The sequence below is a fragment of the Poecile atricapillus genome, chromosome W (genome assembly GCF_030490865.1).
Source record: "Poecile atricapillus isolate bPoeAtr1 chromosome W, bPoeAtr1.hap1, whole genome shotgun sequence".
Taxonomy (NCBI): Eukaryota; Metazoa; Chordata; class Aves; order Passeriformes; family Paridae; genus Poecile; species Poecile atricapillus.
In genome coordinates this window covers 35,470,840-35,497,673 of record NC_081288.1, presented here as the reverse complement: position 1 = coordinate 35,497,673, position 26,834 = coordinate 35,470,840, and the positions used below count along the sequence as shown (strand labels likewise).

Genomic DNA, 26,834 nt, shown 5'->3' with positions numbered 1-26,834 from the left:
TTTTTAATATTGTTTTATTTTTAAAGAAATACTCTCTCGCAACCTATTTTTCCTATTTTTTTCTTAAAACACAGTAATACCCTTAAGACCTACCAGTCACAGGGGAGGTACAACCACCAAGTGTGGATAAAGATCAGTTGACAGAACCCACACAAATTCCTATGAGTAAAATAAACCTGGTAGCATATGAGTGGAAATTAATTTTCCCCCCGACAGTTCTTGTACTAGCCTGCACAGCTGTGTATATTACTCTGTTTCAATTCTCTAGCCTCTAAATATTCATATATAAAAAAATGACTCAATAGAAATTGCAGCTATTGGTAACTAAACTCATAGAACACATTAGTCTACTCTCAGCATTCAGAGCTCTGGGTTTAACTACTTGTAAGAGTGATACCACAGAGGTCAAAAGATGCAGAGTTGCGTTAATAAATTATTACAAAGATAAGATAATATATTTCATACATGTGATTCCATCAGAAGCTGATGAGTCTAAATATTACACATTATTGTTGAAGCATTAAAATAACATTGTATGAAAAAAAATACAACATAAAATATATTAAGGCAACTAACACACTTTGCTGAAACAGAAACTATTTATAATATCCAGCATTAGGGGAAAAACCCATTACAAATAAACCACAAAAAATTATTTTTAAAAAAGTTTTTTTTTTTCTTTTTTTTTGTTTGTTTTGTTTTTCTGCATTAAATATGTGCTACTCAGCAGTCCTAGCACTTTGGTCATTTTAGAAAACATATGGTTGACAGACACTTAGGAGAAGAAAATTATAGAAAAACAAAGCAGTGTATCTGAAAGAATTTTACAGTTATACCTTCTAGGTACTGTCCATTTGTTTACTCTGTAGGCTGTTAATTCCAGGATTGCTTTGAATTTTGCAGAACTAAACTTTATTCAGAAATGTTTTAATTATTTGTCCATTCAATTCTTTTAATCAGAAGTACTAAACATATTGATCTGCAAAATATGAACATGGCAACCCAGAAATTATGTACGTGCTTTCTGTTAGCAGAGCCTCTAGTGCAGTTTGAAGCCTTGTTTGGTAATTGAGACAATTCAATCTACAGCTTTGTTTTTGACTTACAGCAATATACTGGAGAAGGGTTTGAGATAAACATCCTAAATGAAAAAATAAAAAAATTTGACTTAACCACATAGTTGTAAAACTCACGTTTTGAATTCCTTTTTTTAATTTTTTTAAATTTTTTTTTAGTTTTACCTAGAGCCCGATATTTTATTAACTATAGAAAGTGGATCAGTTTTTTAGCTATATCCCAAAGTCCTCACTGAGGAAGCAGGATTTACAGGTTCCTGCTCCAAAACAGTATGAGATGGGATTTGAAAACCTATTTGCTATATGGCTGTTGGGAAACAGTGTCTAGCCAGAGACTAAAATGTCTGGCTCCTACCTGTTGCTTCTGCTATGCTTTTTTTGGTAGTGATGATTTCAGGAGGCTTAAGACACTGGATGCAGCCAGTGAGATAGGCAGGAGAAAGTCTTGCTGAAAATGCCCCTCAGGCTGGGTGTGAGCCTGGGATTTGAGCGTCTCGCACCAGCAGGACGTAAGCAGTTCTGACATGCCTGCTGGCACGAACTCTGTGGACTGAAACATCACTGGGGCAACTACAGGGTAACAGCAGATAAGTAGGGGGTTTAAGTCTCTTAAACACAGACAAAAGCTGCTGAAAGAGCATCAAAATTAAAAACCTATGTGTGGAAGGTAATTTTTAAAATGGGACTCAGGAGTTTTTAAAAATATAATCTTGATATGTATAAACTAAATTTAAAAATACAGCATAAATGCAATTATATTTCTTCTGTTCTACATTATCATAAAAAACTATTTTTTAACAGCTTAAATGCTCAATTATATAATCTTTTACAGCAGCTTCATAGCAAGTAAACTCTGTCTGCATAAAGCTAATGTAACAGAGCAGAAAATCAAGCTCTTGGTCTAGCTTTCTCTAGTCTCTACTTCTCGTTCCTAAAAAGTTAGGGAGATGCAGGAGTGGACCCAAAGACCAAAGGATATGAAATCTCCAAACATTTGGTCCAAGCAAGTCAGAATGCTCCCATTTCACTGAGTGTCAACATTATGAAGTCTAAACAGTCTGTCCTGATGTAGCACAGCCAACAGCTTTGCACCTATTACCAGTTAATCCATTTTAGCACGTAGCATTCGAGCACAAGTATACTATTAAGGTCATAAATAGACACTCTTTACTTTGCTGAAGCAATGCCACAGCTTTAATACCTTGAAGAGCTTAACTTTCAAGACATCAGATTTACTACTTCTTATAAATATCCTCCAAAATAAAAATTTTAAAAATGCGTAACTGTTTTAAACTATGTTGACAGCAGTACCATGTCCCCTGCAGTTATTTCAGAGTCCTGACTGTGTGTAGAGCTGATTCCAGTGTCAGAGTCTGTATCGTTTATGTCCAGATTAGTCACTCTATGAACAAAGTCAGGAGCAGCAATGCTGTTACTAGAGATGCCACTGCCCTTGGATGGCTCTTCATTTGGTTGAAGCCTAGTTTCAATGTTGTCTTTAACATGTAGTAAGTTAAATTCTTCTGTAAGAAGTTCATATTCTTTTTCCTTCTTTTGAAGCAGTGAGTCCCTGTATGTAAGTTCTTTCTGGATGCAGCTCAGGTATGAGTTGATTCTCAGACCATCTTTCATACTTTTTTCCAGCTCATATTTTACACTTTCCAAATCTGAGGTTTCCAGTTCAACATTAGCTGCTCCTTCTGTGCGAACATCCTCTCCATTTTTTTCCATGCATATACCGTGTACTTCTCTTTCAATTTCAGCACACAGGTTCTCTATTAATTGTTTGTGATGTTTCAGTCTCTCTTCAACCTGTAAAATTCCCTCGCTTTTGCTCAAATAGTCATGCATCTCTTTTTGATCATCTGGCCTACTCCCTTGCTGCTCAGCCTCACTTGTATTGATCATTAAATAGGAGTCCTGCACATAATTTTCTCCATCATTTGCCACACGATCTAGATGGAATTTTGCTTCACATTTTTCAATTTCCATATCTAGTTCCTTCATTCTAAGGACTTGTTGATGAATGGTATGATCTTGAGAAATGATCAGATGGATCAGTGTCTCCATATTATCTCTCTCTTGCTGAACACTGTCCTGCTTAAGCTTGGCTAGTTTCCGGAAAGTCTTCCTCACAATTTTCTTTTGCTTGTCTATTGGCAACATCTTCATGTAGTTTGCTGGACTGAGGTCCCACTGCTTTTCTACATTTTGTACTACCTTGGCTTCAGCTGTTTTCCACAATGGAAACGAGAGGAAAGCATCTGACTTTACCAATACAAAATGCAAATTTGCCTGCTCTTCCCCCCAGGCCTTCCAGAGTCTCAGAATCTTTGTCAAGGGAGGCAGTACTCGCTCCGAGCCTCTCCATTTTTCTACAATGCAGTAATCACTAGGTTTTCCAAAAAGGACCTTTTTCTCTCCAAATGTTGTCTGATGTTCCTCAAGCAGTGCTTGAATCACTTCTGAGCAAGTTGTGCGCTTTGTCAGGCCACACACAATCTTTTCCTCCTGGCAAACCCAAACCACAATCTCTCTTTCATTTGAAGCCATGTCCTTGCTGGGAGACCTGAAAAACACATGACCAAGTATCAATTATATATCAACGGCAGAGACAGTATGAGTAATTACTATAATTCTGATGTGACTAACACATTGAAAAACTCCTGTATTGTACAAGAAAATATACTTGTTTAAATTGTATGAAGAAATGTCTTTGGATTAAGTAACTGCTTTAATTGACTAGTGGTTTTAATATTATTACTAGTCTAGCTGAATGACAATCTCACTAAAAATGTCTTTTATCAAATCTTGGCTTTGTATACATAGTAAGAGTGTATTAATAAAAAATAATAAAGTTTGGAAATCTGCATTACACTTTCAGACTGCCCTAGGACAGCACAGCTTTCAGATCTTCATATCTGTTCTCATTACAAAGACTGCACAGACATTTCTAAGCTCTTAGAAATGGCTTCTGAAGGGAAGAATGAGCATATATGGACTGAGGGAAGATGACTGAACAACACCAATGAAACTGTATCTGCAGCTCTTCTGCCACACCTGCACCCACAAAAGCATAAAAGCAATTATGTTTTATTGTTTTCCTTTTTTCTTTTTTCACTAATAATTATCAAGAAATGTGTTGCTCTTCCTGAATTCCGGGGAGTTGTGAGAGGATACCAGCTGCAAGAGAATGCATACATGCATCTGCATTTTATTTTGTTATTTGAAATAGTATGAAATGCAAGAAAAGAAAAAAAGTTATTTTATTTAGTTGTTTATTTGCTTGCTTGTTTAGGAATTATAATGAATTTGCTATTAACCTGGTACCTCCTTATGCACTGAGATACCTAACTCCAGGTGTCTGAGATCCCATTATGGCTCCTGTAGCACCAGAACAGTCACTAGTGCCTAGACAGCAATGCAGTTGGCCAAAGGTAGAAGTTAACTTTACAGCTAATTCTTCAGTTTGCCCCCATCTGTCCCTGGACTGCTGTGGGCCTGTGTTGGCAGAGTTGCCTGGACAGTCTTGTCCTAAAGACTCCACTTCCTGCCCAGACCTGATGATTTGACCTCTTGCTTGAAATGATAAAACAGCAAATTCCCTGAGGAAAAATGTCTTTGGATTTTCTGGTATCCCTTGCAGTTAATTTGAATGAATGAGGTTTAACCTAGTCTGACAGAGAAAGCTTGAAAAAGAAAATAACTATTTGGACCATATTCAAAGGGTGCAATAGAGCATATGTTTCTATCTAGGACTATTTACTCGCAGAACTTTTTTAGTCTTCTGAGTTGTAGTAAGCATGGAGGTTTATTTGGCTTAATTACAGTTATACCCTATGATTAGTAAAGCAATCCAACTTGTTCTTTTTTCTTAATTATTACACAACATGACAGACACACTGCAATCCAATGAATTGAACTATGACTGACTCAGCTCTAGGTGCCATTCTGACCAGGAGGCAAAAATCCTTAAAAGAAAGGAAACTGCAAATGAATACTAATAAAACTGACAAGTGTAAGTTTATTAGTATTATTGCACAGGAGAGCTCTGTCCAACTACATTGCTTCAGGTCTTGGAACATTCTCTGTAAAATGTGTGTTTTGGTAGATGACTGAGTAATAACATCATTTTCCCTCTCCAATAGCTCCCCCTCATAGACCAGAGTTTTACAGTAATTATTCTTTGAAACCGATGCTCAAAAAGTTAATAATGTTTTCATAGACTACTTCCCAAAATAAGAAAGCACATATCACAGACACAGAAAATGGCAAAGCACAAAGAAAAGGTGATTTTCAAGTTTTAAGAGGTGGGGGGAAGAATGGAGAATGATATTAGATTAAATGGCATTATTGGGAAGTATATCACATGCTAAAAAATCAATATCTCTAAGTCCTCTGAGATTTACAATATGCAGAATGCTATTTTTTTTTCTGTTGACAGACTGACAGTTAAGTGAAATTCAGGTAAATAGTCAGCTGCAACGTAAGTCAGCTGTGACTAAAATAACTCAGTATTTGCTTTACACTATAGATATGAAAAGAAAAAAAACAAGTAATTCATTATGCATAAAATTACGTGAAATGAATAAGGAAAAATACAGTGTCTCAAACCAAGTTCACTACCAATAGCTTAATAAATGATTTACAAATATAAATGTATTACCAGCCATTGAATTTAAATTTATAAAAGTACCGGGAAAAAAAAGGCATAAAAATGTAAAGAATACAATATTGGGGACCCTGAGGCAGTAAATTCAGACTGTATCTTTCCTGATTTCTTTTGCAATCAAGAAATACATTTCAGGAAATGAATGGCATCTCCTCTAGCATTCTTCTGAGTGTCTTATGCAATTTGTTTTCAAATCAAAACTCTTCCTATATTTTTTCCCTTGAATTTTTTTTGATTGGCATATTTTCTCCTAGTCAATATTTTCAGAATGTAATTGATTATGTGGATTAAGCAGAAGCCCACTGTCTCTTCTGTTCCGGGCTCCTTTAAAGTTTTCTTATGATGTCAGTTTCTCTCTGTGCTACCAGCAAATCTTCAGATAAATCTGCAGACCCCTAGACATCTCATCATTATTGTATTGATAAATACTTTTACTGTACTGTCTTATATGGGATTCCCACAGAGTTCAGCAGGAGTTAAGCAAACTTCTGATGGAAACACACTGTATATTGTAAAGCAATCTCTACGGGATCCCTGAAAACAATATGGATACAAAAATAACATCTTTAAATTACTGTTTTCAACCCTTTCCTAGCTGTTTATAGCCCCCTGTAACTTTTTCAATTATGATGCACCTGTCTGCTCTACATTCAGCTTTTCTGGGGAAGGATTATTCTTTATTTTGCCTATAGTATATAACTATCAGTAGAACAACTGGATAATGTATTCACATCCAGGTATGAAAAGAAATCAAGTAGCTTACACATGAAAGAAATATATATGCATATAATGTATGTACCCTACATCTTTTAATTATATTGCCACATTTTACAGAAAAGGAAAGAAGAAATTAAAAGAAATTCTGAACTTCTCTGTAATTCTTGGATCAAAGTGGCATAGTAAAGTACAAATCCATTCCTTAATTTTTCTATGTGTTTGTCCCAACATATATTGTCTTAATTTTTATTCAGTCACTTCACTCAATTTTTGATCCTTACATCTAAGCAAAAAGAATGTTTATAGTCTTCCACTGCCATGAAATTTTAATATTTCCTAAAATATCAAAAGTAGCTCTTCATTATCTTCCACTAAAAATGGTAAACTGGAACCTCACCATGGACCTTTTAAGTAAAATTTATTGTACAATTCTTTTTTTTCATAGTTAATTCAGGTAGTTCCAAACAAAACTGAAACATGATTGTGTCAGTCACAAAATAACAATTAATAAAACCTTGCTTTCAGGATGCAAGAAGATGCCAGTACTAGGAATTATCTTTTGTTAAACTGTGCATTCCTCATAGAAAGTGAAGAGCAGATTCTGCATTTATGAAGCAGAATTAATATGAAAATTAAGATTTCAGTATAAATTTACCATCAACAATTCCTCCTCATAAAGAGAAGAGAGAAGATCTCCAAGAAGAATCCCTACTGCCTAGCCCATCTTTGATCATTGGGAATTATCATCAGAGGAAGCTATTTCTCTTTCATTAACTACAAGAGACCTATGTGGCCACCTTCAATCAATTAGCTCACTTTCAAAAAAGTAAAATCAGGTGAGATTAATCCAATGAGATTCATTCAGGTGAGATAAATCCAGATTCTGGTTTATCTGAGAGAAATACAACAAGAATGGTTACAGCAGCAGTTGATTTAGTACAGACAACTAAATGTGGGACCTACATATCATAACTTTACCTTAGTTTAGACCTTGACTCTTCAATTTAGCAAGTAATTTATAAGGAAATCCATTAATTCATTTCAATATTAAGAAAGAGGTCATGTATAAATTTTGGTTATTAGAAATTACATGGTCTTCAGGAGCAAGATCTGCTTTTAAACAGTCATTTTAACACAGAGACAATCTTCTCATATATACAGGTTCTTTGAATTTTGTACCCTGCAGTTTTGTGAAGGACACAAAAGAACTAACATTTTTAATAACCTAGCATTTAATAGCAGTATAACAGCCAAAGTGTTTCCTGAAGACCACAATAACAACTTCTTCAAAACTAGCTAGGCTGTTGCTAAAGGACACAAAATGATTCACACGAACACCTTCCACCTTTCACCTTTCAGGAAAGAAGCACCTTTATTCTCTGACTCCAGTATTTAGAGATTCTCGACAATGAGCAGGGATTGGATAATTAAGTTACCACCTTCCCAAGCACACTGATCATGCGAAACATCCATCAAAAGGCATTTCTTAGAAGGAATGTGATAAACAACTTATGTTTATAGAACTTTCATGGGAAAGTAACTAAACTATGAAAACATTATCAGAAGGCTTTAGGCAACTTATATTTAAAAAAAATATATAATGCTGCAGTAAACAGGCTTTGAAGCTTTCAGTTCTGGCTTGAATTCTGTTTCTTTGAATTGATCACTGAAATGTTCTACTTACACATCTAAGATTATAAAGTCTTGATGATGACAACAATATACAAGTCTATCTTTTTTTTACAAAGACACTAATTACTTAGGAATAGATGGGAAATTAAACTTAATAATGGTCAAAAGTACATTTCCAATCTTTTTGTTTGCTTGGTTTGACTGCTATTTTCATGCCTTCTGCTCCTTGTTTCTCTTCAAGTTGACCCAAAACCCCATCTCAGTCATGCTCTAGACCTCACACAGTCTTAATTACATCAGCACAAACTGATTGTTGTGTGTCAGATATATAATTTGTTAATATATTCTTCAGGCCTAGGGGAAGGTAATACATTCCAGCAACATATAGACAAAACAAAAACATTTACTTATGTCACACAAAGTCAAAATATGAGATAGCTTAAATGCTGGAAGGGGAACTTTTGATATTCACTGATTTTAAGGTATGTCTGGCCCAATAATATACATATTAAACATAATTCTTTGCCTTCCTGAAACAATCTCCCTAATTATATAATGTATCAGTTTTACAACAAATCATGCTAATCAAATTAAGATATCCCCCTACTTTTTAGAATTTCACCTTCATGTGAACAAGATACTTCTATTTCTTGACTAATTTCTGCAAACTTTCTGCTGGGACTAGATCACTTCCATATCATGTTGTTAGCAACTTAATGCAGTGTTTCTGAAATGTAATGGACACTAAAAGAATGCTGCCAACAACTGCCTTTGTTGAGGAAAAAAATCATAGATAAAAACCTTATCTCCCTTTGCTGCAATAAATTCTTTCTAGAATTCTCCCCCCTCAAAAAAAATAGCTCTTTTTTCAATATTACCATATTTCTTGACATACCCTCTGCAAAGATAAATCAAACTGATAAACTAAAAAATACTTAGGAAAGGTATTCAAACCCGAGACTATGTTTATGACCAAAAATTTTATTGGTTGCCTCCTCCCAGTCATTGAAATAATTTATATGGAATAAATGTCAGTTGGCAAAAATAGATCGCACACCAAGCAATACATTAACCTTTTCTTGAAAATTAATAGAACTTTTAATAATTTATAAATTTTCCACCAAAGAGCTCATGCTAGAGAGCTATTTCTGTAAAACATCTTAGCCATTTTTCACCAATTTTTTGGGCAAATCATGTTTAATTCTATGACAGCCTAAGCCCCTCAATAGCACATTCAGCCTAATCTGCAAAATATCAGATGATAATTGTGTTTTATAATTGACAGTTTGCTGTGGTGAGGTCCTCAGCTGACCAGAATACGTAGGTATGTAGGTATGCCACTGCCCTGATCTCCCCAAAGTAGGATCAAAATGCTCCTAAACTTCTAAGGAAATCCCTACATTAGGCCAAGATACCACCCAGAACAATTCACTTTCTTCAATGGAGCAAAAAAAAAGGCTCTAAGAGACAATCTCGCTGCTGCCTACCACATCTTTGCAGTGAAGTCCTTGCCAAGAGATTCAGGGTTTGCCATCTACGTGCTTTCCTAGACTCCACTAAGGAACATAGTGCTTTCAGGGAGACCCAGGCAGGGCTGTGCTCCCCGTGTCGCTCAGCAGTCCCTAAATTTTTCCTTAGGCTGTACGCTCCCAGCTCTCAACAAGAGGCTCAGTGCCGCATCTCCCACCTGCCCCACTGCACAGGCAGGAACAGCCTCCCAGCCAGGCCTGCTCAGTGGCTGAGCCACTTGCTTTCCTTTGAAAATGTTGTGTCATAATGGCATGTATCATCCTGGGAAAACAAGAGACACTAAACATTTAATAGTCCAGTGTTTTCAAGGGGCTGGTCTTTGAGCGTGCTGCTGGGGCACATAAAAATGCCTGTTGGGAAGTATGCATTTGTGTTATGGTCTTCTCTCTCAACACCCACAGATGCTTATCCATGTGCAAGGGCCCAGAGAGCACTTGCCTTGCTTTCATGCAATTTCTAAAAACCTTGTTATTTTAGTGTCAAGATTATTATTCTGTTTTACCTCTTAGACCTAAGCTATAACTATCATCAAAGATAAGACTGACTATCAAACAAAAATGTGATGGTTTGTAATTATATTTACTTGATGGAAACAATAAGAAGCCAATGTTACAGGGATGCCTACTTGATACAAATGGCTTACATTTGTAGCATAGGGCATATGCTACATGTAATTTGATAGCTTCTGATACCAGTGACTCTTACATGTCAGGGTATGTAAGGACTAATATCAGTCACAGAATCACAGAATATCTCAAACTGAAAGGGTCACATAGGAATCATCGACTCCAACACCCAGAACTACCTAAGATTAAACCATATAACTAAGAGCATCATCCTTGAGCTCTGACAGGTTGGTGCCATGACCAACTCCTTGGAGAGACTGCTCTCCTACCCAACCCCTCCCCCAGTGAAGAACCTTTTCCTAATGTCCGATGATTTGTGGAAATGGTGCAGGAATGCTTTTTGTACCAGATCTCTGACCTAACATGAAGTCAAAAACCAAATATGAAGTCAAAGCACAGAAAATACATGCATTATCACATACCATTTAGATAATGCTACTTTTATTGTTTTTATTGTATTATTGTTTTTACTGTTTCTTTTTCAAAATTTCAGCATGTGACCACATATATATGTATGTATATGTATATATATATATAAATATAAATATAAATATATATGGGACAATAGATTGTCATTATGAAAAAAAAGATCAAAACATATTTTGTCTTTTTGTGATTTTTATCTGTGAAATTTGCAAAAAGGTAAAGCTATTGGGACCATGTATTGCAGCTCTTGTGTGGAAGAAACTAACTTAATTTGATCCAAAGTGATTTTTGAAAGTGAATTTGAACATTACAGGTATGCAGAATACACAGTACATATGAAAGTGAGGGTCAGAAATATTTCAACTTTTCAGGAATAAATGGCTCATGTTGAAAGTCCTTATTACGTTTATTCAGGCTCTCCACATTTAAACCACCTTTTCTCTTAACTTTCTGTCCCCTTCTGTAAAGTTATTCAAAAAGCAATAAAGGCCAAATCTTATACTTGGTATGCCTCCTGCCTAAGTACATTACTCACTTCTGAGTTTCCTAAGGGCAGCAATGAGGAGGTAGCTACTCTCTCACTACCCAGTGAAGCTGGAATTACTCCAAAGCCTTAGGGATTCAAGTGAACCTATTAACTAACTGCCTTCCCATTCCCCTTCACAAGTCCCTAAAAACAATATTAATGCAGGCACAGTTAATATTCCTGTCATGTAGGACACAGAAAATCCATACATGACACGTCAGAAACTTGATTCCTCCTGCCTTTTGCATCATATGAAAGTCAGGGAAAAGGTCACCTGAAAGGTATCATGGCAAGGCAGAATTAGTATTTTAACTGTGAGAATAAAGCTCTTGATACAGATTATCAGTGTAGTCTCAGCACTGCAGGAAGACTTGGAAAGAACACCACAGAACTTCTGAAAACAAAATAATTATTATTTATAAAGAGAAACAAATTTCTCTCTACCATCTGTTTCTGTATCCATTTAATCTTGCTCTATGATATAACTACCTCCTTTACATAGGAAATGTACATAGGCATTTACTAAAAATAAATGAAAATTAGGCATCTTGTGAGCCATGTGATATATTTCAAACATACACATATACACAGTAGTCTGGATGCTCTAATTGCAATATTTCCAATATTTGAAAAAAGAAAACAAGTTAAAGAAAGACTATTTTTATACCTAGCTAGTTACAACATCTTTTTTTTTTTTTTTTTTTCCTTGTATAAATTTAATGTTCATTTTTCAGGCAAAAGTTTTTAATTCAACAAGATACCCATACTGTCAGGAAGGCTCTATGAAGCATTTTAATTAGAAACAGCTGTTGCAAATTATGTTCTATATGAATTAAAATTTATGTACTTAAAACTGTAAGTAGGTCCTTCATCTCTTTTTCAGAGAAATGCCATCATCCTAGCTACTGTACAAAATTGCATACATTTTATTTCAGCAATGATCTGTGGTTGAAATTTCTGCTTACTTCAACACTTTATATGATGTTGGTGCTCTATTTCAGTTATTTCAGTGAAATAGCTTTGACTTGCAATGGGATAGTATTTTTTTACAGAATAAAAACATGCAAGGTATGGTCTGATAATTATTTTACTGCAAATAACTCATTCACACCAGACTGCTGCTGACTTGTGTCAGACTTTGGTAAAAGTCCCATGGGAAATCATGTGCTTCATTCTAATAACTGTACTGCTTGAAAACAGGTGTCTGAACAGAGACCAATTGGTAAGAAAAATAAAAAAAGGAAAAAAGTCCTGACAGTACTTAAAACAGATAAAAAGGAAACTAAAGCAGACAACAAGAAGGACCAACAAGGACTGACAATAATAATTCTATCATATGTTAATTGGATGAATTGCAGACTTTGTACTACAAATAAAATAAGCCAGGAAATTTCACTAGCTCAGGATATTGTACTAACAGAAAGACAGAAGTAAGAGATACTGTAAGAGAACTTATACACCTCATTCACTAGATAAGAGTGATAGTTATGATAAATTAACCTGAACATTCCCCTGCTGCTCTATTTAATAATGACAGAACTCTGTGTCCTTGCTACAATGGCCAATATTATTTTGCACAACCTAATTTTCAAGGGCTGAGTGCAGATGTTCAGCAAAGCTGAACAAAAGTTTACCAGGTCCTCCCCTTCACTTATTAGCTCTGTCCTATACCATGTTTACACTTTGGGCAAGTGCAAAGGCTACAGTGGAGACTGAATTTACCCCTGCCCTTTCCTCCTGTCCTACCTCTGAAATTTTCCTCTGCCCCTAAGGGTACGCATTCTCAATAAATTACATCTGCTTTAAATCTGCCTTCCTGTCAGACTAATCATCATTTCTCCATTGTATAGTCAGTCATAAGGTTGGTAAGTGGATATTAGTCAAAAAAATGTTTGGAATTCCAGCAAGCATGGTGTGTACACAAAATGTCATGGCAGGTAACATGTTTATCATACCAGGCCTGTATTTGCAGTAGTCTGACATAGTGGAGGTGGAGGCTTGAGAAAAGAAGAGGAGAAATAGCTCTCCACCAAAATATTTTCCAAGATGAGCAACAGTAACATCAACAATTTACATTACTGGGAAAACATGCTTTGATGTGTATATTGCAACTGCTACTGAGGAAGCAGCTGTTATACAGGAATGGAAGATCCAGGAAAAACTCCAGAGCCAAAACAAACACTGACATTCAGTGACAGTAATTCTTTAGATCATGATGGGGGGGATAGGAACAGGCATTTTCAAATTCCTCTGTGTTAATAAGCAACATGAGAAGTTTAGAAATATCAATACAGTAAATGCTACATTTTGATTTTGAGCAGTGGGTAGTTGTCACTAGTGAACAAATGAAAATGCCACTGATAACTTTCATCTACCACAAGATTTTTGCTACACTGCAAAAATACAATTCTTTAAATTGTTCCTGTGTCTAATTTAAGTGCCTATGCATATTTGAACACTGGTTACACTGTACAAGCTTTTTGGAGCTCCTATAAATAATGTACAGAATGTCTTTAAATCTCCATCACTTTCAGTAGGATAGAGGAAGCAGAATAATTTATATCTCCTTTGGAACACAGGCTTCTAAATGATAGAGTTGCTGTTACAGAAGTCTGTGTTATCCAACTTCTCCCCTTAGAATTTCTGCAACTTCCTTTTAGAAGCACCCTGGTTGTTTATGAGCTTTTGAGATCAAAGAGGTGAGGGGAATTCCAAGCACTGAGAGTATGAAGAGTTTTTTGTTTGGTTTGGTTTTTTGGTTTGTTTTTGTTTTTTTGGGTTTTCTTTCCCTTTTTTTTGTGGTTCTATGAAATTCAGTTCAGCTTTTGTTGAAAGGTAAAAGTGTACTGTTTCCCTCCCCTGCCTTTGTTGACATTTTGCCCAGTGAAGAAACAAACACAAAGTATTCTGAGGTTGGGTCTGAGCTGCCAAAACATGAACAAAGCACACTATATGTAGACAGATGATAATAAGGCAAGTTAAATAATGGAATAAAATACAGACAAGGAAATAATAAGACTTCTTGCTGCTTTTCCAACGCTCCCTGATTTGAAGGAGGCTGGGATGGTTACCTTCTTATGAACCCTTATATGCTATGTATGTTTTACACCTCTTTTCTGCTCCTGGTGGCACCATGCAAGACAGGTTCTCTCCCATTCATAATGAATGGAATGTCCAGAAGGAGTTGGTTTCTTTTTGCCAAGCCTAAGGTTAAACTCAGGCTCAGGAAACGAAATAAGAAAAATACTCATTTGGGTTCTATGGTGTCTGGCAAGAACAGCAGCAGTGCAAGGGAAATGATAGAGAATGCCCAGGAGCCTGGAAAGGGGGCTTAGGACTGTTCTTTGTGCAACAGCAAGCCTTTAGAGCAGTTCAACAACTTCATCAACAACTTAATCAATCACTACCCTTTCCTAACTTCTGAAAATCTAATGATTTGTCAACACAGATTTTTTTGTGTATTATAAACTCCAGTCTGAGTATTTCTCTACGATTGGCTAGGAGTGAGAAAGACAGGATAGGCTTTAATATTCTCCTGTATGTATGGCAATAAATTTTACAGAGTGAACTACCTCACTCTGAAGTTACATTGGGATCTTTCCCATTTCATTTGCTTTCATTAAATCATTTTGAAAAATATCATCTCAAAGGATGTTCTATCAAGACTTAATTTACAATAAATTCATTCTTTTCTTTTTTTTCTTTTGTATTTCTCCCTCGAACTTTCTGAAAGACAATTCAGTGACAAATGTGTTCCATTGCTTATAGTATTTGAAGAGCTGAAAGGAAAAAAAGAGATAATGAAGTGGACTCTTATATAAATGTTCATTCTAAAGAGCTAAATTGAGTACTAGATAGATAATTATGCTAACGAGAAGAGTGGACATATTTTTTTTTAAAAGAAACCTGAAGCGTTTTTACTGTCCACTATCAGACTGAGAGATTTGTGCAGATTACGCTTTCAAGTAGTTTTCTAAAATTGCCTATCAATGAATGCTTCAATATGTAGTTAGTGAGCCACAGGCTGATAGGGTCGCTGAAACATAACCACATCTTCTCTGAAGAAGCTACTGAACAAATTAAATAAATTATTAACCTCACCAACTGTGCTCTTCCCAAGCAATGGATATTAAAGAGGGCATAGGAGACTGCAAAACTAGCTCTAGTCAGCTGAACAATACAGATAGGAAAGGCAAAAAGGGATGAATTTCTGTCTGGAAGCAAATTTAAAGCTGGATCATAAAGATTACCAAGAGTAATGGGAAATGTATGAGACTGATGCAAAGAAGAATGGTGAAAGACAAGAGATACAGAGAATGGTGTCCAGTAGCCCCCCTGCTTCCACCCCCGTTTTTAGCTGTAAGAAGATGAGGAAAGCCAACTGCAGAGGGAAGACATTCCATGTGACTCAGATAAAAAGGCCATGTGAATACTAAAATATTTGAACAATTGTGGCTTAAGCCCAAACCTGTTCTATAACAGATATTATGGCTCAGATACTGTTTTCCAGCTGGGTCCATATGAAAAGGCCCATAACTGCATCAGTTGTCCATCACAACCCTCCCACTGGAGCTGTGCTTCTTGTCTGATCTCTAATGAGTCATGATGAATTAAGCCATAAAGATAAAAGCCTTGTTAAACCATCTAAGATAGCCATCCAAATGTGACTGAACAGTTTAGAAAGAAACTTCAAAAATATAATGCAGCTGAAAAGGTGGTAACTCCTGGCAAAAGAATTGTGATGAACAGGGAGAGCAGGTATAGGCCAAAGTTCTGCAATGGGCATAGCTGAAGCTAAGCATGGCTGCGTGACTGTGACCAAGACCAAGGCAGGCCTGTGAAATAATGGTGCTAGTTTTGTGAGACACATCTATGGCAGGATAGTGATTATCCCAAGCATACTGTGACACCAGAAAGACATTGCAAACTACTTGTTTTCTTTAGCTCACAGAAAGTCAGACTGAGTCAACATTCAAATTAATCCTATGTTTCTTTATTTCACATATCCAAATGTCTTTGCAGGTGGGGATCCTTTCAACATATGAGCCATTCAGATGGCTTCCTAGCTCAGGGAGGATAAAAAGGCCTTTTAACAAGGTACTTCATAAGCTGAGTGGTTACCACAGTGACAGCTGGGTGAAGGCATGCTTCCCTCTGCCATGTGAGCAGCTCTGTCACGGTGGGAGAAATACACATATTTAGCTTTCTTCCGTGATATGTGCACATTCTGTTTGTCACTTCTGACAGGCTGGTGTGTACTCAGGTTTGTAATATGTAGATGCATAAATATGCAGTCTACGGAAGTGGCTGTTTCTGCATGTATTGTTTATATATACAATGATTTGGGGGTTGTAAGATATTTTATTGTACATATGTGACAGTATATCTTATGAGCTATACATATGCATTCAGTGATCACATCCAACACAAGCTGTCATAAATGCATTTTTATAATGAATATATGCCTAACAGGCACAAATGCTTCAGCACAAAGAAATATGTTTAACATGCAGCAAAGTACTTAGAAATTTCAGACATTGTTAAAGATTTCCGTGCTACTTAGGTCAACAAAAATTAATTTTAATTAATTTTCAATGTATCCATAGAAAGATTCGTTCTCTGCTACACTGGTCACTTTCCTCACTTAAAAGAATATAAGAGATGGTACTCAGTTTTGTCAGAAACATAAAAGGTACTGAGGCATTGCAGACACTGAATGTTACAACTTTCAAGTATTTTCCTTGCTGCTGAAATTCATAATGCTCACTTGGACATCTCAACTTCCACAGAAAGTACTACAGAAGAGCTGAACTCCCAGCAATGGGGTTTGCTGACACCAGCAAGTTCAGCAGGAGCTGACCTGAAGCAATCAGAAACATGAACAAAAGGGAAGGACTTAGATGCTGTTAGATCATGTTCAAATGTTCATTGCATTAAAAAAAAGAGAAATCTTAATTAGAACAGCAGCCCAAAACCTGATTCCCTTCTTTCACTGAAGCTTTCAACACTAACCTTTGTCTTTGTCTGCCTTACTGTAACTTAGGCCAGCACAAAATGAAGCAGCTTCAACATGAAATACTGAGAGAATTTCAGTTTAGAATAACTTCACAAGACTTTCCTGGAAAATGAATAATGAGGGAAGTACAAATTGCACAGTGTTCAGGACCAGTGTAAGACATGATAGGAGTACAGGTGGCTGGGGAGTGCTACCAGTCAGAATTTAAATATCCAAAATTATTAAAAATTATCTTAGTTGACTAGAATTACACTTAGGCACCTCCATAAAATTAGCTCTTATTACTTACCTTTGTTCAATATGTGTGTGTTTTTATTTGTATCTTTTCTCCTAGGTATGGTACAACCCTGTTAGAGGACACTTTTCAAAATTTAAACTTTAAATATATATCCTTTACCATCAGATGTTCAATTGCTTTTCAGGCTGACATTACTGAATTTATCTTCACATACTCTTGTAGGGAAAGAACTCCTTTTTATAAACCAAAGCTATTCACTCATTTAAATTCTCACTCTGTCTAACTGGATTGATATCCGTGTGCAAGGTAAGACATCCATAAACTTCCTTTGCTGAGAGCCCTTATGTAAAAGAGTTTACAGGACACTGAATTAGCAAATGAGGAATACAGAGTGAATAACCAGTTCTGTAAACTGTGGTTTATGTGTCTTGCCCAAAACTAGGTAGGAATTTTGTGGCAGGGTCATGGAAGACATCCATGCTATTAGGATGGTTCTCCCTTAATCATACATTATCTACCTGTAATTCACCCCTCCATTCATGTTTCCCTTTTTAATTTCCAAAATGAGTGGTGCAAAAGATGGTTAATAACCTGCCCAACAAATCTGAGCATGCTCCATGAAAAGTGATTGGGTGGAGCTCATATCATCTACCTTAAGCTATTTAAAAATGTAGATGTGCAGTCAAAGATAATTTTCTGACCTTCCTTGTAATCAGTGGCATAAAATAGGCACCTCCAAAAGGGTGACTAATCCCATACTGACAGCCTGTCTAAGACTGAATGAATTGCCCTCTGGAAGTGTTTAGATGTATCCATTAACTACAAAGAGTACCTAGATGACTAGATACCTAAATTTCAGTGGCTCAAGTAGAGTGAGATGGAGCTTGACATTTGTGTTTTACTGTATACTTGAATCTCAGGAGCAATATGAGTGTCAGGAAAAGTACTGCGACCATCCACAACTGCAGTTCCAAAAATAACTTAGATCTGTGACACCTGTGGGGACCTCTATAGATAAACAAACATTATTAGTTATCTACCTAATCCTTAAAGTACCAGGAGTTTGGGAAAGTGCAGTAAAGTCAATACCCATCCTAAATTGCTGTTAGAAAACTGAATTTGTGTAGGGCTTTTCAGTAAAGCAGGATATTAACAATGAAGCGGCCCTGAGAGAGATACAGACAAGAATCAAGTTTAAAAAGTATACGCAGTGCCTTAACAATCAGTCCAGAGGAAGTCTGTCAACAGCTGATGTCCAAACAAAACTGGTTCAGAACATCAGTTTACCAACCAAAACACTAGCAGCTGAACAAGATCAGCACAAGATCTCACATTTATAAATGACTCTTTGATCAGTGAGCAAAATCTGATCATTTCCTATGGCAAATGAGGTATACTTTAGGTCATCAAAACTTTGTTGCTCTGACAAATGTTGTAGGTTAAAAGTGCTTTCACAGTGGAAAATAACCTCTGTAGAAACAATTCCTTTGAATTGAAGGAGGTTGGGGAAAGCAAAGTAAGATGTTCTGTATGGATGATGGAATCTATTAACACAAAGCAAATTGCATGTTCAAGACCCAAGGGCAGACTCTCTTAAAAATTAGTAGGCTTCACTCAACTGCATTATTCCAGTGAGGTCATACACCCTTACAAGCTAAAGTAAGGTAAACATATTTATACCTGACCAAAACAAAGGTCTAATAGATTATTAAATTTTCATAAATTTGATTATGTCCATGAACATGAGAATATTATGCTTTTGCATATTTATTTTAAGCTTCAATATTTTTGTGTTATTAAAATAAGGAAAAAATAAAATCTTCTGTTTTTCAGTAGAGATGATTATATTTACCATTATGATGGGAAATTTGTAACTCAGAACTCTTTACATCAATGAAAGAGCAAATAGGAGTGAAGAATAAAGAAACTTAATCAGATTCATGATTTTGACCCTTGATATAAACAATATATTATATTCACAGCAAACACTTACTGTCTCTATAAACATGTTTTTCTCCTATGATTATTCTGCAACTTACTAATTAATGTGGAAAAAAATCATAAAAAAACAACCACAACCCAGAAAAACAGAGGTTTACATCACCTCCAAGATTACAACATGCTCTGGCATCTTATAATGCTGATGCTCAAAAATGCATGTCTAGAACCATCTAAACTACAATTTAAACCTCTCAAACTGACAGAGGCAAAAATGCACTCAGGCAGACAGGAGTGAGAATGAAACAATAAAGCTGGTGAGAGAAGCACATCTTTACATAAAGGGTATAAATAAAGTGCATGAGAGATGTGCCAAATATGCACTAGAATTTTTTATTTCAAGTTTGATATATTTTTCTCATTTCCACATGGCATCAGGACTTGGGTTTCATAGCATTAAAAATGTAATTACATGACAGCTTTATTATCATTATCAATGAGAACCTTCCTTTCTGTTTTTTTAGTTTCTGCAATTAATTTTCTTTTCTTTTGCTCACTTCACAAAACCACCTCAAAATAGATTAAGATGCTCATGGCATTTCTTTATTTCTCTTCCTGGGACATTAAAACCCTTCTTACAAGACATTTTTAACATTATGGAAAATTTTAACATTATTGAAAAATTCCTCAGAAAAATCACACAAAATCAAGTCTAAACAAACCGCAGTGTATTCTCATTTTCCTGCACAGCATCAAGGTTTAGTGGACTGTATGAGGACTAGAAAAAAATAGCACACAGATTTAATTCATGCCTCTCTCACAAACTGGCTTTCACATTCTGCACTTCTACACATTCTACACCGTCTAGTCATGTCCTACTTATTTTCCTGAGGCATGTAAATATTAACACCCAAATTACAGCTAAGGAAAACTAAGTAAGCTTATCGGTTGTTTGAGGTCACAAAGAAATCGGTATCGTTATCACTGTTGCAACACCTGCACCCTGAGTGTATTTCTGGCTAGGTCAAACCAGGGAAAGGCAATGTGGTGAATCCAGGAGCTCATTTGAATCAAGTTCCAGAAACGTGCTCAAAAAAACCCATTCTTTTGGACAAAGCTTCCTGAAACTCTCTTATCTGTTTTGTCCTGTGTGATAACTGAGGGACTGCCAGGACAGAAACACTCTGCAGAAGAAGAGAGAGAGACATCATCTTGAGAGTATCATAACACACAAGGGAAACAACAGAGTGACAATTATAGCCAGTTACCTGTGCACATGACTGGGTACCACCATGTGCAACATTCAGTTCTAGGCTTCACTTAATGCGTGGTCTTAACATTTTTATATTGCATCATCCTTTCTGTCACTATTAATAAGGATTTACCAACATACTAAATATAGAAGCTGGATGAACTAATTAAGGCTTGTACAGCATATGAGATGTTAATGTTTTCAAATAATAGTCTTTCAGACCAGAGTTTTAAATTGTTATTATTAATTATACAAAACAAACAAAAAACCTTTTTTTCTGAGCATAGGTAAATCAGGAGGTATTACTCTGTGATTATCACTGACTTTTATAAAAGTTAATAGAATTCTAAAAAATGCCCAGCTCTGAAAACTTACTTCTGTCTATGAATTAATTACATATTTAGCAATGTGTCTTTCTTCATGCACAATACTAGATTTTCAACAGTAAAATAGGAAATGACCATTGACTAGCAAGATTTTTCCTCTTTTTAATATTTACTAAACAAATGGGAGTTACGTCTGAAATGTATCTCTCAGCCTGACTCTACACTATGTTAGTGTTTCAGATTAACTTCAGTTTAACCTAAGTCATGCTCTTAGATGGTGTAGTATTACACTTCTATTACTCATTTTATTTACTCCTTCAGGATGAAATTGCTGCCTGCCCTCCTGGAATAGTAGATAATTAACTCTTTAGAAATAAGTTTAGTGTTTTGCTAGACGAAAAGCTCTTCCTGAAAGTGAAGTGAACAAATATGTACAAAGATTATTAAAAAATGTATGCAACCATTTTGACCCCTGAGACAAAGCTTCCAAGGCAGACCAGAAAATAAATTGTAATGTATGAAGTCTGGCTCAGAAAGGAACAACTTCTTTGAAAGTTCACTAATACATCTCAAACTCAGGGAAAAGTTAAAAAAAAATATGTAAAGAGAATGAGTTCTACCATTACCAAACAAGCACCATCTTTTCAACCTAAAAATTTAACACAGGTAGCACCACTGATTCTAAAACTTTTACCTACCCCCTCCAATATACATACCAAATAACTCGTAGTCTTGTATCAAAAAGCACCTTTATAGCTTCATACAGACTTTTATCCGGGTGTGCTCATCCAAGAGAAGTATTAGACATCTCACATGATCCCGTGAGACTTACAGTGTGGGTCATACACAGTTCATTCAGACAAGCAGCTGATCTCCAAGAGCTTTACCAGTCCAAACCTCAATGCTGAGCATTTTCAGTTTTACTACATCAAGGTTTAAAATGTGCAGTGGTGTACTCAACCGTAGGTAGAACAGGAGAGATGTTCAGAGTAATACACAAATCACTGTGCTAACTAGATGCAATGAGAAACTACTGGAGGGAGGGAGAAAGGGAGGGATCATGGAAATGCTAGGTCAGTATCAGATAGATGAAGTCTCTAATTCACTACCCTGCACTGTAATATATAAACTGAAAGAATAATTGAGTGTGTCTCTCAGTGGGGAGGGATCTCTGACTGTCAGGACAGGAAGAACTCTCTCTTATATCCGTAACATTTAATGGAGATACATGGTCTTTCTTTCTACCTCTGGACCAGAGATGAGCTGATTAAAGAAAGGCAGCATTAAGGAGCAGGCAAAGTAAGTCTTTTCCTCCTACAGAGAAACACTAACTCTTGTGGCAGTGAGTAAAAGTGGAAAACAGTGGAAAATAGTAAACAGTAAAAGGTAGAAAAAAATACGGGAAGAAAAAGTAAAACCAATAAACACATTTAAATATTAACAGATTTGTAACACAATTGTTTAATCCTGAAATACTACTCTGGGTTCAGAATTGTTACATGCCAACAGAATGTACAAACTTTTGTAGTAAACATAGGACCAGTATGAAGTATATTGGCAAAAAGTATTTTTCAAGGTGCTGAGTGTAACAGGACAGCCCTACAGCATCAAGATGGATTATCTGTACCCTCTCCCTTTCAGTATCCCAGCTACAACACAAATGAAACAGTAGAGATTCAACAATTTTGTCTAAGGCTTATGTGCAAAACCCAAGGAAATGGTCTCAAATAAATAGCAGTGAGGTCAGTTTTATCACTCTGACACAGATCCAGATATCCTTGTAGTATTTAAACAAACCTAAAGACCCATTTTCAAAAGTGATCAAATCTAGTGCCCAAGAGCAGAGAAGTTTTAATCCTACTGAAAATCAGTGTAGCATAAATTCCTGTTCTGCTTAGCAACCAGGAAACTGAATACAATATGAATCCCTGGTACCTAAACACTGCAAGTATATATGTCCTGTATTTCTCATATCTGGATAGGGAGATGTTTTGACTCCATGCAGAGCAATGTGCTAGATCAATACTAGACCTTATGAGCAAAGAACTCAGAGCCTTTTCTTTTCCTCCACCTTCAGCTAAGCATTTCCTGCTCTCACTACACTTCTGAAGTGTGATGTGAGCTGAACGTTCCTCTCACTCTCAAAGTAAGCATCAAGAGATTTGCATTAAAAAAAAAAAAAAAAAAGAAAATCCCTTTGGGTTTATTCATGTTGCAGAGCCTTAGTCCTGCAGGAAACTTTCGTTTTTCCTTTGTTGCCTTAGAGGGTACAACCTGTCCCTGCTGTGCACATTTGGGTTTGTAAGTGGGTGGGGCATCTTGGAAGTATTGTTCTCCTGGGGACATAGCGACAAGCACATGCACATTCTGGGGACTGTGATTACTTCTGGTTGTCACAGAAGGACAAAGAATTGTGTAAAAACTACTTATAGCTCTTGAAAAAGATATCAAAATATCACTACCATCTTTCTTGCCAAGAAACCTATTTTGGAGCCACAATCCTAGAGGCCACTCCCCTGAAATCAAACCAGGGCTGAAGTGATCCATTGGCTACATGCGCTTTGTGCTGTCTCTGTGGGAGTGACACTTCAGCAGCCCAAGAGAGTAATATTCACTGGAGTCTTTCAAATACTAACAGTAGTTCAGGACAGGTTTTGTTTTCCTGAGGTTTAATCTCAGTTTCTTTCTCTAAAGACTCGTGGCATAATGGACAACATCCATCGCCTCTTGCTCAGGCACGGACTCAGTTGGAGTAACCTCTTTGTTTAAACTCTGAGGTCTAAGGGGCAGAGGCTGACAATTTACAATCTGGATGTGAAGAGCCTACTATTAAATAGGGCCCTGATCTGGAACCTCTGGGCAATGCTGCAAGACAAGCACTAATTACAGTGGTGTCATCTTGTTATCTGAGCAAATGACTGTAACGCCTTCATTTTCCTTCTGGCTCTTCTTCCACCTACCTTTGTTGCATCAACTTAGCTTTATGTCCTCATGTAAACATAGATTTTATTCCTCATTTGCTTATCTTATGACTTTCAGGAGTTATATTTGCATGTAGCAAATGGTCATTAAGAACTTCCAGAGAAAAAGGAAAAAGCTGTGTTTCCCATAAATGTGGCTGAGCACTAGGCCTATTGTAAAAAGCAGCAGCAGGTTAAAGATACACATTTCTGTATGTCCCTTTTTGAGCCTTCTTTACAGGTAGTTAGACAAAATAGTGAGCCACAAGTTCTGACTCCAACTACTGGCCTAAACACAGTGAAGGATTTTAAACTCACTTCTCAAGGTTTCAAACAAGTTCACCAAGATACAAAGAAAATGAGAAATAATTATTATGTAGCTCTTCAGTCATACTGCAAAACCATTTTACTAACTGCATAAGCAAAGTTTAATTCTCAAAATTCAGTATCAAAGCTAACATTAAATATGCAGAAATTTAGATATCTGAATAGATAATAACACATCCTAAGAAGTATGTAGTTTACTTTGTTCTTCACCCCCCTCCCCCGACATTTCTGTGGTCACACAGCCCCTTCTTATTGCCACAAACCCTCTCAGCCATTAGAGGCATTAATTTATTTTGGGGGATATGAGGATAAAATGAATAGAAAGTCCTAGATGTTCACAGTAATGGTTCCTTTGGTATTTTAATTTTTATTGCCTATTTAAAGCGTTGGATTATGACTTTCTTTTCCTGAGGAATAAAATGGCACATCAGCAAACATAGTGAGATTGACGCAATTACTGTGAAGATATTGTAAATACCCAAAAGAGAAACAGTTTCACCGTTGAACACAGTGGAACTGTGCTTTGTTATTTAATCCTTATTCAGGTAAGTGGTAGCAGGAACAAAACTTCTACTTTAAGAGTAATAAATTTCCAGCTCTGTGTGAAAGCAATTTCATAGAAAAATTCATGTCCACCTTTTTAGATTTTCTAAACAAAAAATGGGAACATGAGAATTGTATTGAAGTTTTGCTGTGTTCAGACACATTAGCAAAATACGCTGTTTAATTGGTGAACTACAATATTAATAATTCTAAAATAGTATCCAATTTTTAAATAATGAACTGTTACAATCTTTCTAATTTATATTCCACATAATATGCTAACTTAATATTTTTACAGAATCCCAACAAATACAAAATAATTTTCAGTAAATCAAATGTGAAAACCAAAAGCCAAACATGGAAAAGAAATTGGATATTTTTACAAGACTCCTTAGAGTATGCTGAATTATATTCCCCATAGAAAAGATCATCCTTTCCATTCTTTTAAATACAAACTAAATTTCAGTGAAGAGCACTAGGTAAAATGGGGATGAGAGTACAAGTGATTTTAGTTTCTTACTGAGGCAAAATTTCAGTGACCTGCTTCTGTTCAGCTTTAGCTAGATGGGCTCAACCACTGTACATTCCATAGGGTCCAAGAAAATTTACTCTTAAAAAATCTAGTACCACCCTAGCACCTAACATGATTACATAACCCTCCTTCTCCTTTTTGCAGCCCGTGTGTGGGGCATGTGGAAGCATGTACAGAGTAAGGGGCAAAGTCCCCATAAAGAAACTTCGCAGCAGCAGACCCAAGGACCACAGCAGTCCCTCTGAGGAATTTTATACGAAAAAAAAAAAAAGTATATACAGTACAAGTCCATCCCGCGCTAAAGGCTAAACAAGAAAAACCATCCCACCCCCCCACGGTGGGAGCACGATGCTGTCCTACCTCCCAGGCTGACAGCAGCGGACAAGATAAGGGACGGGTTTGATCCGAAGGGGTTGCAGGCTGCCGGTCAACCTCCCAGGGCAACGAGGCTACGGCGCGGGGCCCGGAGCCCGGCCGTCCCGTGAGAAACTCGGGGACTTTTGTCCCGGGGCGGGGGAAGAGCTCCGGCTTCCCCCTGGCCGCCGACGGGACGCGAACGTCGGAGCTCAGCCGGCTGTCCCGGCCCCGGCCAGCCTCACCTTCCGAGCGCGGGGCACGCCTGGCTTTAGCCGGGGAAGGTTCCGAGTCCGGAAGAGTACCTCCCGCTCACGGAAAATACTGCCCAGGACTCAGAAGAGCCAGAGCGAAGAGGGGCACGACAGGTCCGGGGGAAGGGAGCGAGGGAAAAGCCCCTTCCCTCGGCACACGCCGGCCCGGCTCCCGCTCGCAGGTGAGCCCCGGAGTTCGGCTGCCGGGAACGGCAGGGTCCGGATAACACATCCTGCCCCCAGAGCCGAACAAAAAGTATAAAAAATAATTCATCCCATAGCGCCCTGCCTTTTTCTCCACATACCCACGCACTTTACCTGTTTTTATGCCGGGTTTTTAGTAAATTCCTTCCAAAAGGAGCCATGATCCCAGCGGCATAACATCAGCGATCCCCAAACAATTCGAGGGTGTTCCCTTCTCCCCTATTTTTTTGCCTGAGCGCCTTCCAGCTTGTTAATAGTCACCGAGCGTAGCGATGAGCTGGAAGTTGTGCAATTTACTGCTAACTTTGAACTCCAGCTTGTTGCTGCTGCTGCACCTTTGGAGTCCTGCCCAACTGCGAACTTGAAGGAGGTGTTTAGAAGCAGGAAAAAGAAAGGGGAGGGGGGAATACGCACTTGCTCCTGTGATGTGAAGTTATGCACAGAACTCGCTAAACTTTCAGCCTTGTCTCCCTCAGGGCAGCAGGCAGCAAATGGGAAAGCGGGGGTTTTGCTCCCGTGTGGAACTCTGTAAAGGCGAACACACACTCACACACACACACACACACACACAAAAGCATTGAAAACTTGCCCCGGGAGGCTCCAGCCACTTCAGGTTAAACACACGCATTAATGCAGGGCAAGCTACAGCTGCCACACCAGTTCTCAATGCATAGTAACCTGCCTT

General features: G+C 37.1%; 1 protein-coding gene across 2 annotated transcripts; it reads right to left on the bottom strand.

The window, feature by feature from the left end:
• LOC131592214 (ras association domain-containing protein 9-like) lies at positions 1 to 26,494 on the bottom strand. Of its 2 annotated transcripts, none has more exons than XM_058863586.1 (2): positions 26,264 to 26,494; positions 1 to 3,645 (listed from the first exon to the last, which is right to left on the bottom strand). In XM_058863586.1, the coding sequence occupies exons 1-2, from the start codon at positions 26,308 to 26,310 to the stop codon at positions 2,370 to 2,372; spliced, it is 1,323 nt and encodes a 440-aa protein (XP_058719569.1). In that variant the 5' UTR covers positions 26,311 to 26,494; the 3' UTR covers positions 1 to 2,369. The 2 variants fall into 2 exon arrangements, with proteins under 2 accessions (XP_058719569.1, XP_058719570.1); XM_058863587.1 differs by lacking the exon at positions 26,264 to 26,494 and adding an exon at positions 25,698 to 25,963.
• Between the last annotated feature and the right edge of the window lie 340 nt (positions 26,495 to 26,834).

Excerpts from the sequence above, each read along its gene's own strand:
- LOC131592214 (XM_058863586.1), bottom strand. The coding sequence starts at position 26,310 with ATGGCTCCTTTTGGAAGGAATTTACTAAAAACCCGGCATAAAAACAG. Across the intron at positions 3,646-26,263 it reads AAAACCCGGCATAAAAACAG|GTCTCCCAGCAAGGACATGG; the intron begins GTAAAGTGCGTG and ends TGTGTTTTTCAG.